Below are 18,872 nucleotides of genomic sequence, written 5' to 3'. Positions count from 1 at the left end.
GGTGGGGGCGGGGAGGTGGGGGGGGTTGTGCGTGCAAGGTTTCAGTTTCATAGTCAACAAAAGCAAAATTATGTCTCCAAGTTGACTATAGGTAGTTTGTACCTTGATCCTATCAGCGTTAAGCCATTGAATTTTATTTTTCTACATATCAGTGAAGCTGCATCTGCCTACTGGTAGAAGAGTCTACTGAGGACGAAAATCTGAGTCTTGGGTCCATAAATTCATCCATCCACTTGCATATGCTCATATGCCATGGCCACTGTTACTGTAAGGAGATTCATTATATCATAACCCAATTGCAAGATGTACAAAGAGAATAATGCTTATATTTTACATAAAGAATAGCTTCCACTAATTTCGAGTGCCAATAACATTGTGATCCTTGAATTCCTAGTCAACAAACACCCCCCCACCCAAAAAAAAAAGTATTTTTTTTCCTTGACCACATCAAAAGTCCTATTGTTCCTCTTGTGTGATACCTTATTGCAGCTGGAACAAACTCCAATTTTTCGAATCTCTTCAATTAAAGGAGCATTCTTTCCAAAATTCCAACTTTATTACAAACTACAATTTTTCTACATTGAAAGGAAATTAATCATATTGTGTGACACTGATTCTCCATCAGCAGGATAGACTAATTTCTGTCTTTTGCTGAGCAAACCACATCCACTCCACTGAGTGGAATGATTTTGATCCTTTGGCCCACTCCATGAGATATCACAGTTAAAACTGTTACTATTGTTATCAGGTCCAGAAATATTTTAACATGGTGTGTTGGCAAAACGCCCGAAACCAACAAGGAGCAATTCATTCTTCTCCTTCACAGTGTGATGAGCATTTGTTAAAACTTTACTTCTAGAAGTACAGTTAAGGGCCTACCATTGAAACATCAAGGTAAAACATTCTTGATTTTGAACTATCGATCATTGTTTAGCTTACTTCCATTAGGATGATATTTTCCACCAGTTCTTTTTATCATAGTTAAATGTATTCATGGTTATGGTTCAATGTAAAGGTGTTGAATGGACAAAATAATGAGAAAATTCATAAATCAATAAAGGAAACCAAGAAATCTCCTCCCTTTTTTTTTTTATTCCTCGCGTTCAGAATTATGTCCTGGATCATTTAGATGGGAATTCAAAGATGAGAAGCGAAACATAAAATATCAACACTGTGGAACATTGAGCTTTAACAAGAGGGGGGGGGGATCAGTCAAGTACAATCTACTGACAGTTTTACAGTGCATTAAATCAAGTTAATGACACCCAAACACAAACTGCATAAAATGCAGTTCTGAATTGGCAATTCTTCTTACATAGTTTTTTTTCCCAAGTTTCTTAAATTGCTTCTTTCTATTTAAATTGGATAGGTCTATTATATTATTTTCTTCAAAGCCATTTCCTTCATTTGTCCTCTTAGTTCCCCATACCCCAGTAAGAGGTAATGAAGAGTTAACCAATGAAATGTTAATGCATTCTCATTCACCTATATTGCACTAATGCAGTATAAACCATGACTATGAGATAAAGAAAAACAAAAAGGAATAAAAACATAGCACCCATGATCTATCCATACACATACAGACCAGGCATAAACCATGTCCGCATAGTAGCATACAGGCAGCAGAAGAAAATACATGAGGGGTATTTACATATCTAAGAAGACAGGCGAAGCAGATGCATGAATTCTTGTTTTCTGTAGACACTAACTTAAAAGTACTTTTTCATATAAAATCAAAATACTTTCTTATCCTTGGAATACTGATTTTTCTGCATGAATTCATGCTTTCTGTATACACTAACTTAAAAGTGCTTTTTCATATCAAGTCAAAATACTTTCTTATGCTTGGAATCTGATTTTTTAATACTAGGGCATACTAAATAACACTTGCAACACAGATTTATATCAATGAAACAAGAAAAAGAAAATTCAGTCTGTGGCCAGAAAGTACCTCTTTGAGGTTAACCCATTCCCACGTCTCAACTGGTGTGTTTATATCATAGACTAGAGCATGCCGTCCCTGACAATAATTAAGAAACAATGAGGCCAGTTATAGGGACTGCCAAAGAATGAGACCATCTACATTCAACAGACAAACATACCTCAACAGGATTGTAATCGGTTATGACAGCTTCATAGAAGTTGTTATCTTCAGGCCATCTTGTCTTCACTCTCCGCCCAATCAATGGATCAAAAGCCGCTGCTTCAGCTGGTTCATTTGCAACAAGGGCACCAGAGGAAACACGACTAGGAACTTGGCCCCTCCCAGTTGGACCTGTAGAGCTGTATGGCATGGACTTCATTGACGATACACCAGGCACTGTCTGACCCTGTTAAAAGAGGGGAGGAAAAAAGATACAAATGCACATCAATTAACAGTCTTTGCATAAAAAATATATGAGAACATTTAACTTACTGATTTAGGCTTCTTGCCCCTAGCTCCTACCACAGCTCCTCTTTTTGCAGCAGATGATGATGGCTGCATCGACCCAGCTACTGTCTGAGGATGCAAAGATGGGGATGGCGCACCTAATGATAGAGAAGGTACAGACTGTGATGTCTTCTGTTTCTTGCGAGATGCTGACACAGATGGACTGGGTATCGAATCATGAACTGGTTGAGCATTACTGAGCAAGCCAGTTTGGTGTCCACCTGCCTGTCTCCACTCCCTAAAGGCATAATGCAACACAGCTTCCAATTAAAAAAGGAATTGGCCAAAACTTGTTGGAAAAGCTGACAAATTAGGTCTCAGATAATTATAACAAAGCGTGTTTCATTATATTATCAGACCTTATCCTCCTGATGATATCATCTGCATTAACCCTGCCCAAAAGCTCTCTGTGTTCCTCATCTGATACCCTCAGCTCTTTTCTAAGTTCTGTTATTAAACTTTCCTTCTCCTGGAGAAAATACATTTCATAATGTTATATTTAAACCTGACCAGCAGAAAGCATAAAAAATTAGATTTTGTTGGCATTGAAAACAAAGTGAAAATACACACCCAAGTAATGGCATCAGACTGAGCTTTAAAAGCCCGTAGGACCGAACTGTATGCTTCTTGCTCAAGTTGGTGGATCTGCGTCTCCATGTCACTATAAATTCTAGGGTAAGGAACAGAACCGACAACAGTAGACCTCCCATTCCCTGCCACACGACCCCCTCTATGAACCCTGTTCTGATGTGATGGAGGCAGATCATCATCTGTTCCTGCAATCAATTCAAGACAGCATCAAGATTAGTTTGGTAGAAAGGAGCTAAGATACTCAGGTTGAGTATTTGAGCAGGAGAAACCAACGAGGTTCATTTAACTAGACTACGGACAGACTTTATTATTCAAAAGGCAGGAATGAGTAAAATCCAGTTATGTTACTTGCAGCAGGCAGAAGCAACATATGACTGTTCACTCAGCAGACCACTGGTTGCGCATATAAGCCCAAACGACCGAGGCGTACATCTCTTCTTCCCCACAACTAGCTCAGAGCACGTAGTGTAGGAGATCAAAGCCCCGCAACTTGCTGAAACTTGAATGTTCCACTCCATGACATTCATGATTCAACCCTTAATTTCTCACCCAATTTGAAGCCAAATCCCTTCAGATAAGTGCACCCTACCATTTTTTTAGAGTAGAGCATATTTAGCAGAGCCGATTGGCCAGAAAATACACAGTGAAGGAGAAGTTGAGTTTTTTAGTCAAACACATAATCCAAGGTATGTGCCATTTCTCTTTGGATTTGTGTATTTTGGCCATGTTTTTTCAATATGAAGTTCATATGTTGATGATGATCTACAACTTTTGTGAAGAAACCCCATGCAATTTCATGCTATTTTCAATGAAAATTGAAGAAATACCCATTCTGCCATGGAAATTGGCCCTTTTTTCCAATTGTAAATGTACAAAATCTGAAACTGATAAAATCATGCTTGTATGTGGCATATTTCTGCATTAGACTGATTTTTAATATAATGATATTGTTAGTGAAAATACAAATTTTTTTGGTAAATTTTTTTAATCTGAAATTATAAATAGTTACCAAAATTAAGTTTTTAAAAATACATGCTTGTATGTTGAATATTTCAGCATGATTGTTCTCATATTCTTAAGAATAGTGAAAATTTTGGCTATATGTTGCATTGATCCAGAAATATAATGTTTTGTTAAATAATTGAACTGTTGCATATGCTGATTGGCTGATTGCTATTTATTACATGTAGCAACAGATGGTTGCATGACTATATGATCAGAATTACAATTGTTTATCAGCATTATCTATTCATATTGTATTTTATATATGACATTTGCAATAAAGTGCAATTAATTTGTCACTTCAACCAATTTTTAATCTACTCTTTTGGTGTTTTGCATATTTCATAATAAGAATTTGAAATGGCCCCCTAAATTTCCAGGTAATATTGAATATGGGAAAATATTCGGTGGGGGAGCGTGGCCCCTTGCGCCCATACACATGGGGGCTAATGACAGCCCCACCCCCATGAAATGGAAAATGACGCATATGTTGATGCTTACTCGTGTGCTCCCCTTGGTCCTCACACACACAAGAACCGCACTCCCCCACAGAAAACACTTCCCCATTGATATATTCGGTTTATCATTTTTCAAATGATGTATAATGTAATGAAGGTATTATAATTGTACTTTTTCTACATTCTGTATCGTGGTTATTCTGATTATTTACCATCATTATTTATATTTAATGTCACTAGACAATGTTAATTAGCTGTAGAATGACACATTTTGTAAAGTTTGTAAACTTTTTACAGGTTTATGTGAGATCCCTCGCCATTTGAAAATTTTTTAATAAACCAAAATAATTTGAAGGATTTATTTCAATTTCCTCATTTATTGCGTTTTGGGCTTATTTTTGTAAATTTCCAAACAAAAATGTCTTTTTTTCTTTTCCTTGAGATATTAAAATTTTCTGGGCTTTTGGGATTTTTTTTTTTTTATTATTTTATGGCCAATTCCACCCGATCCAATAAAGTTTGTTGGGATAGAATCGGCCATCCCACTGATATGAATCAGAATCGGATTGGAATTGGCCGGTACCGATTTTGATTTCTAGAACCTTGGAGCGTTATATGAGTTTTCCATGTATACTGGTTTCCAAACGGTGTCTGCTAAGACTGTCAATTTGTCTAGGTCGTTTGAGCAGAGTTTCTAGGGCTGTCCATCAAACACTTTACTTCTACAATTACCTTATAGATTTTCTTCAAACACGGGGCTTCCTACCATTTTATGTAATTTCTGTAACACGGCTGGTTCTGTTCTGATCCACATCTATCTTCCAAGCTAGCTATATACTTCAAATTCTTTCGCCTAGTATTTGAAATTACGTTTGAAATTGGTGGAGTCCATCATTTGTGGGATTAGCCTTTGTTAAACCTTTCCCCATCAACCCTCCACAGGCCAATAAAAGGGCTGGGTAAAACACCAGAAAATTCAAAATCAATCAAAAAAAAGCATGACTGTTACTAATTATATAAAGAAAAAGTTATGTTCACGACAATATCAAGTGTTACCGCATCACACTTATGAACCACAATATGAAATTGGTGGGCAGACATTGAGCACAAATTAAGACATAAAACTACAGCATCGAAAAATCAGTTTGATTTATGCCAGGGAGATCAAGCTGAAGCCAACTAACAGAATAAAGAACAGTCAGAAATTAATGTAGACTAGGATAGGGGTCTAACCAAGTCTCAATCTGCATGAACTTTTAATCAAAGAACAACCATAACCAATCCCAACACACCAGCAAATCAGACCAACAGAATATAAACAATTCAGCAGACTATCGACTTCAGTAGCTAGTATCGATTAGGACAGAACAGTACAAATCAGACAAATATAAACCAAGCGCTGATAACAGTTCAAATAGGTTCAAACCAACAGTAACCAAGAACCAAAGTCTCAATATAACAGTAAAAATTCCATCCACACAATCGATCACAATTCTGGCCAAGACAGATCACTAGACGACAAAACCCAAGAGATATTATGTAACTTCCAATTGGCTGGTCATAATGGTCCATAAATTGGATCGGGTTTCACCCTGGAGCATGGTTTTTAAGTATCGGTGCGTATTGTGCCGTATCGGTAGGCATCGGCACAATACATACCGATACGCTACAGGGAATTTTGGGCCCTCTTTTGTGGATCGACGTATCGGTAGTACCGTATCGATACGTACGATACTCTGCGATACGAACTTTTGAAAATATGAAAATTCCCGTGAGTATCAGTACCGTATCGGTACGTATCGACTGTATCGTACAGTATCGAACCGTATCGTACCGATACGGCTACTTAAGTGTGAATGTGCCTTTTGTTGTTTGAAACAAACACTTCAAACTCTCACCAACAGTTTTCTATATTTCTCTTCTTTCTTCCCTTTTGATTCACATACCTTTTTGGAGACTCAAATGGTAGATTGAAAGAAACATTGTGAAAGTGAATGGTTCAAAGGAGAAAAACATAGCCGAACCTTGAACTTGAAAGTTGAAAATTTTGAATATTGTAAGTTCTTGAATCTTTACTCACTTTTTTCAACTTTAACCTTAGATTTTCAAGTTTTTTTACAAATCTAAGGTTCATTATACTTAGAATCACATTTTGTGCATCATTATCACATGAAATCATTGGATTTATAAGGATTTACACACTTTTTTTAAGAGAAAATGAGGGTTTCAATTTTTTTCAAATTTCTTAGATCTACTCATGCTCAATTGTTAAAAATGTTTAGATTTTTTATATGTTATGTAAAAACAAGTGTTCTACAACTTCCATGGAAATTTTTTATTTTTATTAAAAAATATATTTTCTTAATTTTTTTTATTCCAAAATTAATTATAAAAAAAAAAATCCCAATTTTTTTTTTTAGAAAATTTAGTTCATTCAACTCTTAAAAATAATGTCATAACTTATAATTACTAAATACATGATTTCAAATGATATTTACAAGTATTGACCCTCTACGATATATTTAAACATTTTCAATTCATCATTTTGAACATTTCCAACTCAATATATTTGTCTATCAATACGATATCCTCTACTTAAGTATTTATGCATTCTACATGTTATATATAGCTTTTTTTAACTGTTTTTTATGCAAAAGTGTATAAAAATGTGTTTCTTATCCATTTATGTGCGTATCTTTAGCGTATCTTAGCGTATCTCCGTTACGATACGATACCCTCCGATACGTATCTTAATTTTGACCGATCGATACGGCGACCGATGCCGATACTTTAATCCTTGCCCTGGAGGGGGAGAACACTCGACCAGAATATCTACCTTAGCAGAGGACTCTAGCAGTTACAGGAGGCAGAATCAATTGTACAGAAAAAGGGGAATTTCTGGGCAGAACTTGAAACAATAAATACTTGGTTGTTGGAAGTAGTAGACCTTGAAATAAACTTGAGAATAAAAGAAGAAAACACGTAGAAGAACCACCCAGGCTTCTCACCGCAATGCGTCAACCAGATCATACACCGGTCTCATTGTTCTTAATCAAACACAAGAAAAATCTCAATAGAGACATTGCAGCAACAACAGAGTTTTTTGTTCTTCAAAATCGTGGGCTACTTATGAGCCTTCTCTTTATTTATAATAGTGATGCAGGGGGTGATTACAATTTAGTAACTTCAAAGTTACTAAAAAACTGAAATAAAAATTACTAACATCTAGTTACTAAATCTGGAAAAGTAAACTAGGAAATAAACAACTGGAATTAGAAACTAACTTATGACTGAAAATTAGAAACTAACTAGTTTATGAAATTAGAAACTAATTAACCCCATAAAAGCCCAACTAAAAAGGAAACTAATGAAAAAAAAAAAAAAAAACTAACTAGTAATCCCACACTCAATCTTAGAACCCCTCTTTTAGACCCATAAAAGTGGCACAATACACTCCAAACCACATGGACTGAAGGCCCAACACCCTAGGCTCATTCCTAATAAAACAAGCTTATTTTGGTCATTAATCTACATCAACTCTCCCCATCTTGAAAAAATTCGTCCTTGAATTTTGCAGTGATGAGGTGGGAACAACATGTAAATGGCAGCCGTAACCGTTCCCAAACATAATTCAAGTTGCTTGCAGACTTTTGAAAGGTAGTCTTCAAGGCATGGAGCTTTCTCTTCAAAGATCCATGATGGCATAACAAACTCTATATGCTCAACCTCTGAATCAATACCAATTGTGAATGTCGTGTACATAGAGTCGTCAATATTGGTAACCTTCTCATCAAGAATTGGAACAAACTCTTCATTCTCATCAAGGATTGGAACAAACTCTTCCTTCTCATCAAAAGTCTCAAAGACTTCTTGTGGAGTTCTTTCAATCATTATCTCATCTTCCAAGGCTTTAGTCTTGTCTATGCTCTCTTCAATGTAGAATCCTTCAGTGGAGTCTTCTTCCTTGGTTTCAGCCACCAAGACATTACTAATCACATGGATGCCATGAGTGCCATCATCATTGGTATCTTCCTGGTCATAGTCATACCTACCATCATCATCATCACCATCTTCCAAGGGGTATGGATAAAGAGCTGACTCATCTTCCCCATTGGGTTCTTCAATTTCAGCCACTACATTAACCTTCTGCTTATGTGGGTAAGACTTAGCAAGTGTCTTACCTCTTAGCAATGAAAACATTGTACATTGTACATTGTTGTTGCCTGTCATAGGTGTCTTTCCTTTATAATCAACCTGTGGAGGAAAGGTGGCATTCGGGGGTGTTGAACAATCAGGTTTAGTGGTTGGAAAATACTTCGTGACCTCTCTAGCTTGATAACCAAACCTTCTATCTGCCTGTGCTATAAGCTCCTCTGCTCGTAGGGCCTTGTCAAAGCAATCCCTCACCGATACCACTTAATGTAGACATAGGATAGGGGTCTAACCAAGTCTCAATCTACAGGACCTTTTAATCAAAGAACAACTATAACCAATCCCAACACACCAGAAAATCAGACCAACAGAATATAAACAAGTCAACAGACTATTGACTTCAGTAGCTAGTATCGATTAGGATAGAACAGTACCAATCAGACAAATATAAACCAGGAACTGATAACAGTTCAAATAGGTTCAAACCAACAGTAACCAAGAACCAAAGTCTTAATATAACAGTAAAAACTCAATCAACACAATCGATCACAATTCTGGCCAAGACAGATCAATAGAAGACAAAACCCAAGAGATTTTATGTAACTTCCAATCGGCTGGTCAAAATGGTCCATAAATTGGATCGAGTTTCACCCTGGAGGGGAAGAACACTCGACCAAAATATCAGCCTGAGCAAAGGACAGTTATAGGAGGCAGAATCAATTGTACAGAAAAAGGGGAATTTCTGGGTAGAACTTGAAACAATAAATACTTGGTTGTTGGAAGTAGTAGACCTTGAAATAAACTTGAGAATAAAAGAAGAAAACACGTAGAAGAACCACCCGGGCTTCTCACCGCAAGGCGTCGACTAGATCATACACCAGTCCCATTGTTCTTGATCAAACACAAGAAGCATTTCAGCAGAGACATTGCGGCAGCAACAGAGTTTTTTGTTCTTCAAAATTGTGGGCTACTAATAAGCCTTCTCTTTATTTATAATAGTGATGCAGGGGGTGATTACAATTTAGTAACTTTAAAGTTACTAAAAAACCGAAATAAAGATTGCTAACATCTAATTAGTAAATCTGAAAAAATAAACTAGGAAATAAAACAACTAGAATTATAAACTAACTTATGACTGAAAATTAGAAACTAATTAACCCCATCAAAGCCCAACTAAAAAGGAAACTAACTAGTAATCCCATACTCAATCTTAGAGCCCCTCTTTTAGACCCATAAAAGTGGCCCAATACACTCCAAACCACATGGACTGAAGGCCCAACAAATATACAATCCAACCTTAGGCTTATTCCTAATAAAACAAGCCTATTTTGGTCATTAATTTGCATAAAAAATCCTTTTAGACTTAGGAAATGAATATGATAAGTATCTGAGTCGATCATTTGGTGGGTACTAGAATAGTAAAGAGACCAAGGTAGGTATATTGACTCAGATATAAAAAAGAAGGAATAGCATGTATTGTTAGAACAACTGGGGGGAGAGGACTTATTTTAAATTACACTGTGTCCACAGTCCAGACTAGGTGTCGACATTGACTTGTCTCCTTCAGTAGTTATGCTAAAGCCCCATAGGAACATTTGTTAGCATCAAAACACAAGGTAAAAACACTACAAATGATGCACTTCTCCAATTTAAAAGATTGAAGCAATTAGGATCCCGTCATAAGTAGTTCAGATGCAATGAGTCAAGAGCTGACTTAGTGGACTTCTAGTCTGACTGATGGTATGGAGAAGGGCCTTTAAAGTTCTAGTATCACAACATTTGAATTCCCAAACCTCCAGTCCTTTGAACTCCATATCCCCATAGGAACTTAAACGATCGGGAGTTTGATGGGCTGGCTGTGTCGCTGAGTATACTAGGAAGGATAAAAGGTCGCAATGATTGCAAGATCCAGAGCATTCATGATTTAGGATTGTCCTGTATAAAGTTTCAACATGAGGCTTTCTTCACCAATCCCCCATCTTGTTTGAAACAAAACAGTTGGGTGAAGGTGCTCCGTTAAAGGTGTAGTTTTTATGTGGTGCACTCATCTAAATAAAACTCTTAACCGTTAGCCATCTCAATTACAAGGGTATGATAATTCATTAAGTTCATTAGATCTGCAAAGGAGGTCTAACCCTCTCCTTCACTGAACTTCTGACCCAAAGGCTTCAGTGGCTACCCTTGTAAACCTGGTTATGTTAGGAGTTGATTTATAACTGGAACGTACACGCAATGGACAGAGGAAGTCAAAAGAGCTTTTTTTTTTTTTAATGGATAAATCAAAAGGGAAATTGATCCTTCCTACTGTGATTTGGCATATGTTGCTCGAACAAAATCAAAGGAGCTTCTGAAGGCCAATGTCTGCCGTCACATAGGGTGGTTATTAAAGATAAGGAGCTTTGAGGACTTTACATGATATGTAGCTCGAGTAGTTCTTATCCATAGTTGCTTCTGTTGGGTCTGTAGATTGGGTCTATTGGCCCATATTAATGAAACTTCTTAGCAAAAACTTATTAAAATTAAGAAGTTACTATCTAAAGGAAGACTTCTAGACATGAATATTTCTTCTTTACAACTTTTTACAAGGCTCGAGTAACAATAACTATGTTTTTTATCCAGTTATAGTTCTTTTGTTTCTTAGATTGTATTTTTTCTTACTTTCAACCTAAAATTGTTCTTTTTCTTCTAAAAACGATGTGGGAAATTTGGGAACACACCTAGCCAATTGGCAAAACTGAGAAAATGGACTACACCAACTGTTGTTAATATCTTTAATCTGTAACAATGGTTAAGCAAAAAAAATATTTTTTTTTTATTGGGTTGTATAACATAACATTCTGCATAACCCATTTTCTAACAATTTGTTCGGGGCACTGACCCTCACGAGATTAGACATATGTCTGGTATCTAAATGATCTCATACAATTCTCGAAAGATGGAAAAAAGAAGGAAGCAAATATACATTCTTTAGAATAAATGAAAAAGGGAACACAATCCATTCCTAAAGGTGAAACAAAAAAAAATTAATAATAAAAATCATCTGACAATAACTTAAATCGCTCCCCGCAGCTCCAACCCCTAACCAGTAACCTCTGTCTCTCTCTCTCGCAAGGCATTTAAACCCTAACCAGTAAACAAAACCTTTATCTTTCATATGGGATTAGGATTCCAACTCACACCAAAGTTTGACTTCTCAAGCCACAAGGCAATCAAATGCGACCCACCAGGACCAACAAAACTCCGTCCTTGTAATATTCAAAAGCTTAGCAATAAAGACGTGATCAGGGGAATGCACTAGTCGCAGTTTTAATGTTCATAGTTGGTTTCAACTCAATTAGGCAAAGGTAGCTACCCAACATTACGACTAGCTAAAACCTTCATATTCCAAAAAACTCCCAGTTCAGCTCAAAACCCTAAAGCTAGCTATCAAAATTGAGGAGCACTAAACCCTAATTCCATCTTCCCAGTTCACATTCCAGCTACCATACCCTGTTCAATGCCTTCGCAATAGAACATCAACAAAACAGTAATGCTCGGAAAATTTCCCAAACCCTAAGCCCAAAACATTAAAGAACACACCATAAACTGTTGAGAGGTCATTAAACGCGTTAAAGATACGATCTTGAAGCAACTCACCACTGCTGTCGGAAAGTCCGTAGTCCATAGCCTGGTTCCACCAACCAGATATTCACTCCGACGGAATGTACCCCAGGATCCACCCCGAACGCCAGAATATGTGAGGTAAGGGATGGCGACTCTTCAGGAACAAAAGCTGTGATCGGGCATGGCCGAGATGTTACCGATCTCCCTCTACATTCCTCTTGGTAGAAACTCCAATAACCTATAGAGCTCCAAAGCGAGGATTCGAACGAGATTTCTATACGTAAGAGAGAGATTTCTGATGCCGTAGTGTGAAAATCAGTTGAGACACCGAGCGACGGAGGAAAGAACGAGCGAGACCAACCAGTCAGGACAGCGAGAGGGAATGCGAGGAAAAACCCGGACTTGAAATTTTTTTATAGCGCCTCTTTTTTTAATTCGTTATAATTGGTTTTGATGTCCGCCCCTCTCTCCTCGCTCTCGTTTAAACGGTATACGCTGCGAGCGCGATCTAGGGCTTTAGAATTCTGCGCCTTTTCAAGTTTTGAAAAGTGGAGCCCCCCTTAACTGGATTACACGTCGGAAGTATGGGCTAATAGTTGGGTTGGCACTTGGCCTTGGGTCCATGGATCAAACTATCAAAATATTGGTAATGTAATATTTTGATAGAGCCTAAACCCCAAGAGTTCAAAACATGGTTCCTCATCTTATCTAGGATTTCCCTCAGCCACCATCCCATAGAGAAAAACCCACTATGTTTTTGGGGAAAATGAATTACTTATAGCATCCTTGCCGTTGGATCCTCAATGCTCATTATTTCAGTACAAATAATTTTTTTTTTGCCTTTTCCTCCCCTCTCTTCTTATTTTTTTCTTCCACGAAATGGTAAAATGCATTTATTTTTATACAATGGAGTGGTAAACTAATCAAAAACACCTGAGAACATCAAATTTCCATATCATGTGTGTATTCATTCTATTGCACCCATTTGCCAGACTTCTACACTATAAATACATATGGGAAAAGTTAAGACTTCCACAAAGTAAGTGAAAAAAAAAGAGTGAGAGAAAGTATGAGACCGAACCAAAACAAATACCAGGAGTAAAGGGAAAATGAGTCAAGATGAGAAAAAATGAGAGGAGACAGAAGTTGGGTATGCTAGAGAAGATGTTGAGAAATTATTTGGTAACTGCAACGATTTCGAATGGATATGATCTAGAACAATCATATTTCTCCCTTTTCACTCTCTCTCTCTCTCTCTCTCTCTCTCTCTCTCTCTCTCTCTCTCTCTCTCTCTCTCTCTCTCATTTGTGTTAGGAACGTATGTAGAACTCATCTTAAAAGCTAGCAAAGTCCTTAACAGATGGTATAAAAGCCAAGGTTGTGGTATGACCAAGCTTGTAATAGAGTCAAGGTATGGGGTTCTGATACGTCTCTAATGATGAAATCATAGAAAAACTCAATGGCTCCCATGTGAAGGGAAAGATTGTTGAGATTTCATGGGAAATATGAGAATAATAACCATATCGGATGCTAGTAGCCCGATGTGGTATTGACTCTCGCAATTATTCCGCCCTACACTCACCAATCACCAATATACAAATGAGGTCTTAAATTTGTAAAGTTCAAAATGGTGTTTCCATCTACATTGACTATGTGTTGCTCAATTTAGTAGGTTGTGAGATGGGGAATGGTGGTTGCATGCAAGGGAGGGGAACTCGATTCCAACATCCGTACCAATAACATAGTTGCAAGTTGCAACATCTTTAAAACTTGGCACCGTTTGATAACATTTCTGCTGTTTCTACGGCTTTTCATGTTTTCGGAAACAAAAATGGATTTTTTGGTGTTTAATAAACCTGTTTCTCGAAACGTTTTTTATAAACATAATGTCACTAAAAACCCCAATAGTATCATTGGATGCCCAAATAGGAGAGAGAGTTCGATTGCCTCTTTTTATGTTTAAATAGCTGATAGATTTATCAAGCACAACAACCCCTTTTTTCTCTCAAATTCATTTCTATAAATGATGATTACTTGTTTCATCAAAGTTGTTTTATAGAATTGTATATAGGCATAAATTTTGATTTATGTTTCTAGAAACGGGTGAAACAGAACAACTTCATTAAACACTTTTTAGGTTGTTTCTCCGTTTATGGGAACAAAAAAAAGTAGAAACAGCAGAAACAAAACATTGTCAAACGGTGCCTTAGTAAATGACAATCAACTTCAACATGATGATTGATATCTTCCAGTACAAGAGGATGAGATGTCTTGTGCAATCTGCCTCTATGATGATATCATCAATGTCCATAGGATAAAGTAAGAAGAATACACTCACATAACACTATAGATCTTTGAACCCCAAGGGGGTAGCCAAGTTAGCAAGGGAACTTCGCCTCAGGAAGAGTGTGGTTCTGAGACCTCCTTAGTGCAACTCACACGAGGGTGTTTAGTGCTCTTATCTGCCTTTAGTAAAAATTGAATAATTCTCATTCAACTCCAGTATGATCCGATTCATGCGGTTGTGGGGTCAGTGTGGACCTGCAGGAATAGTCAGGCTAACGACCTGAATACCCGTCGTTAGCCAAAAAAAAAACACTACAGATCTTTGGAGTCTAGATGAGCTCCCCTCACATTAAAAAGGCTTCAAGTACATTTTCATGACTACGCATATCTTTTTTATTCCATAAATGCCCAAACATACTATCATTAAGAGTGTTTAGATGCACATTTGTAGGGGGAAGTGGGGGGAAGACACATGTTGCCAAGACACCATACTTGAAGAGTTACCATTATCATTATTTTGTTGGTTACCATAAAATAATAACTTCTAAGTTATCAATGCCAACATATGCCCCGCCTTTTTTTCCCTCCATCACATGGTAGTTGGGGCCCAGTGTCAATCATGAGCCCGCACCTATAGGCATGATCGAGCCCGACTCGCTTAAGGCCCAACTTGGTCAGCCCATTTAATAGACGTGTCGGGCCTAAGCCCGATCATTAATTAAACGAGCATTTACGGTGCAAGCTACTAGCCCGTCGGGCGCCTGACCGACCCAAGTCGCTTAAGAAACCCGCTAGAACTGAACCATTTAGCCTAATCGACCCAATCCCCTTTAAGCTTGTAAGCTGAGTAATGAAAATAGGCTTTCTCTTTCATTGTATACCAGTGAATCAAAAATCCAATTACGGACTTCTAATGTTCTTGGATCATACAATTGTTAAAAATAGTCTGTGATTCTTGGAACTTATATTACATTTTAAAGACGTGATTCCCTTGGATATGATTCCGAATTGTGAATATTATCCTCCAATAGAAAGAGTTCCATGATCTATTCAAATCAATGAACTCTCTCGTTAGCTTCTTCATATATGAAGGAAAGTAATGAGTATTTTTTTTTTCATCAATGGGTTTTGAATTGTATGATCCAGTGCAGTTGCATAGATGAATCCAACAATGATGATCATCTTGTTGGCATTTTCAGTTGGATCATATCAAATGTAACATTAGGGCCAAAGCAAGGCATCTGAATTTTATATTTACATTTGATTTAATAGTTATTGGATGACTTTTACTGTGTTCAAATGAAAGATTTCTGAACATTTAATCCACTTAAAAAATGATTTTAGAGTAGGCACGTTTAGAACCCATTTAGAATTAAGTAGTTCTGTAGCCTGTTTAAGGTAGCTCGATTAAAGCTTGACACCGACTGGCTAGATTACAAACCGTAGCATGCCCCCCAAACCTAGGCTTGTTTAAGTAAACAGGCATTCACGGTGCAAGGGTTTTTAATGGGCAAACCCGATTAGGCCCGACCGAGACCGGCCCTGCCCAACCAGTTGACACCCATTGGGGGAGGGTGGCCACTTAGTGTTCTTCGAGAAAAAAGTGACGATATTTTACTGATTAAATTTATTAATCTGTTATTTTATTTTAGTGCTTTATGTTTTAATTTTTCGTGTATAAGAATGCCAGATCATAAGTTGAAGTCACTACGATTATTCATTCAAGGTCGTTCGCATGACACATCTACTTTTGTACTTAGAACATTTTCTTGTAAACAACATGTGTATTTAGAACTTGCAACCTTCTTATGATTGAATTTAAAAAAAAAAAAAATCTTATGATTGCTTCTTATCTTATTTCCAAAAGTTCTTTAAGTAAAAGTTATTAATATATATATATATATATATATATAAGTGTAGTCATCATAATGTCATCGTCAAAAATTGCCTAAAAAACAAATTTTCAAGAATTATCATTATCTCGTACATGGTTCGAATATATATGTGAAATGAAAAAAGAAAAAAATTATCCTCACTGTAAGAAGAAATGTATTAATCTAGAAGGTGCAAAAATAAGATTACAAATTGTTTGACATCTTAAAGGGGTGTTAAAGAGAAAATCCTTTTTATAATTTACACAATAAGGTTTTTAATTTTTTTTTTAATTTTTTTATTGTTGGGTAAAGCATACAACAAGGTTATTATATTGTATATTAAATAAGGAAACTATTCATTAAAGAAAAAATTTTAAAAATCTCATTAATGTACTGGGCATACAATTTGGCAAATAAATGTCTACAATTTGAAAAAAAAAAAATGTTGGTTGAATTATGCACTTGGATTAATTAGCTAAAATTATAATCACAAACTATAAATCATAAGAAATCAAGCTGAATCTACAAATAGGCAAAATTGGTAAAAATGTATTGTAGTGTTTATAATTTTGATTATTGATGTAAAAACTACTTAGTTATATCAAAGTATAAGACCTTCATTGCAAATTTAAATGATAATTTAGAAAAAGACAGAGTTCTTCATGAGGCTAATACATGAGGAATCTACATGTGCCACACTAGTGGCAATACAGAGAACAATATCATCCACATAAAACTTGTATGATCGAAGTTAAAAGAGAGAAGATAATAAAAAAGACTCATATAAGAAGAAAATAGCATCATGGTATTGTGACAAAGAGATTATCTTCCTTGAAAAAAAGTTACAATTAAATCGATGATCCATGTTTATCCTTTCAAAAACAAAAAAAAAAAATCATTTATGTAGAAGCAAATTTCTATAATGGGCAATGAAACATCCTTACCAATCAACAACTGATGCTTCCTATGTTTCATTTATCTCTTGACCACCCATTGACCAGCCTTACCTATAAAATAAAGTTTTATTTATTTATTTATTTGTTTTGTTTTGTTTTGTTTTTTGTTTTTGTTTTTTTTTTTAATTAAGGGTAGTTTGGAGGCATTCATTAAATTTTTAGATTAATTTCTCCTTTTGCTTCAACTCTATTCATTGAACTCCAATAATGTATGCGGAATTGGAATAAGATCAAAATTGTCGATTTTGATTCTAATTATGACAGATTTTGATTGATTATTTGTATTTAATTTCTAGGGTCTAGGTCATATTTGGTCAACTTCGATTCAATCATAATCCATGAGGCCGATTTCATATCGGATTTTGCTTACTTAAACCATGACATCAACAAATGGTTGTCATTTGTTATATACAATTAAGGGTGGTCCATAGAATATCACTATGTGATTTACTTGGTTGAGTCATGTTTTTCTTCTTTTTTTTTTTTGATAGAAAATTGAGTTACATGAATTGATTTCTAGGGTTTAGATTATATCCGGTCAATTTTGATTTAGTTAGAACCTTTAGTGGTCGATTCAGATTTGAATTCTACTTAAACTACAACACCAACAAATGGTTGTCATCAAAATCATATGTGACATACAATTTTGGAGTGGTCCATAGAGTATCTAGGTGTGATTTCATTGGTTAAGTCCTATGATTTTTTTTTTTTTTTTTTTTAGAAAGTTTGTCATATGAGTCGATGATGTGACAATAGTATATCTAGAGAATACTTTGGATATTCCACTTGCCAATTAATATTTAAATTACATCATCTATCCCATTTTATATTTGTGCATCTTTATTTTCATTTTTTTGGTGCAGGCCATTAAGACCCATATAATGGACCCACAAAATAGTAAAAAAAGGATTTGAAGAAGGCCAAGAATGGACGATCAAGAGTGCCACGACCTTCTTTCCTTTTAACAGTGTAAAGTGATTATAAATGCCATGATTTTATTGAAAAAGTAGGAAATATACTAATAGTATTCTGACTTAGATTCTGTTGGAGGATTAGGTACACTTTCCAAGTCTCTCAAATACTCTCCATAGGGAGAAATGCTAATCACTTGAGCAAGTTCCCCTCATGCGCCTAGTTCATAGTTCAAGCATTGCCATGCACCTAGTAGATTGACACAAAGCTTAGTGGGTTTACTGTACTACACTAGTATACACATAGAGACACATCACATCGTCAATGGTCATTGAATCCAACAGTTTAACCTTAATGCTTTTGCGATCCCAGCCGTAGATGTGGGCTCATATCTATACATGAAAAGGTCCCATTCAGGGTTTTCAGAAAATCAAATCCCTTTACAAAATCTAGGGTTTTCAGCGGTTGGGATCCTATGCCCCAAAAGGAGACTCTGCGAGGGCGCAGCAGCCTAGCATTTCACTTCCAAACAATGACACGGTTGACACCTATCGCACGTTTATCGTCTTTTAACAGCTCTGTGGTTCTGATCTGTTTGACCGACAAT

The 18,872-nt window shown here is 36.2% G+C and overlaps 1 protein-coding gene across 4 annotated transcripts in view; it reads right to left on the bottom strand.

Annotated features, from left to right (window-relative positions):
- LOC122088321 (protein EMSY-LIKE 3-like) overlaps positions 1-12,679 on the bottom strand; it is a 20,614-nt gene extending 7,935 nt beyond the window's left edge. The window contains exons 1-6 of one of the 4 annotated variants that reach the window (XM_042657548.1): positions 12,271-12,679; positions 3,002-3,207; positions 2,791-2,900; positions 2,417-2,669; positions 2,103-2,330; positions 1,952-2,020 (exon numbers count right to left, since the gene is read on the bottom strand). In XM_042657548.1, the coding sequence (XP_042513482.1) occupies positions 1,952-2,020; positions 2,103-2,330; positions 2,417-2,669; positions 2,791-2,900; positions 3,002-3,207; positions 12,271-12,298 (894 nt within the window). In that variant the 5' untranslated portion in view covers positions 12,299-12,679. The remainder of the gene's footprint in view (positions 1-1,951; positions 2,021-2,102; positions 2,331-2,416; positions 2,670-2,790; positions 2,901-3,001; positions 3,208-12,270) is intronic. The other 3 variants (XM_042657546.1, XM_042657549.1, XM_042657545.1) reach the window with 3 other exon arrangements.
- Between the last annotated feature and the right edge of the window lie 6,193 nt (positions 12,680-18,872).

This window comes from Macadamia integrifolia, chromosome 9 (assembly GCF_013358625.1).
Source record: "Macadamia integrifolia cultivar HAES 741 chromosome 9, SCU_Mint_v3, whole genome shotgun sequence".
Taxonomy (NCBI): domain Eukaryota; kingdom Viridiplantae; phylum Streptophyta; class Magnoliopsida; order Proteales; family Proteaceae; genus Macadamia; species Macadamia integrifolia.
The sequence above is the reverse complement of the archived record's forward strand: the minus strand, read 5'-3'. Positions and strand labels throughout refer to the sequence as shown.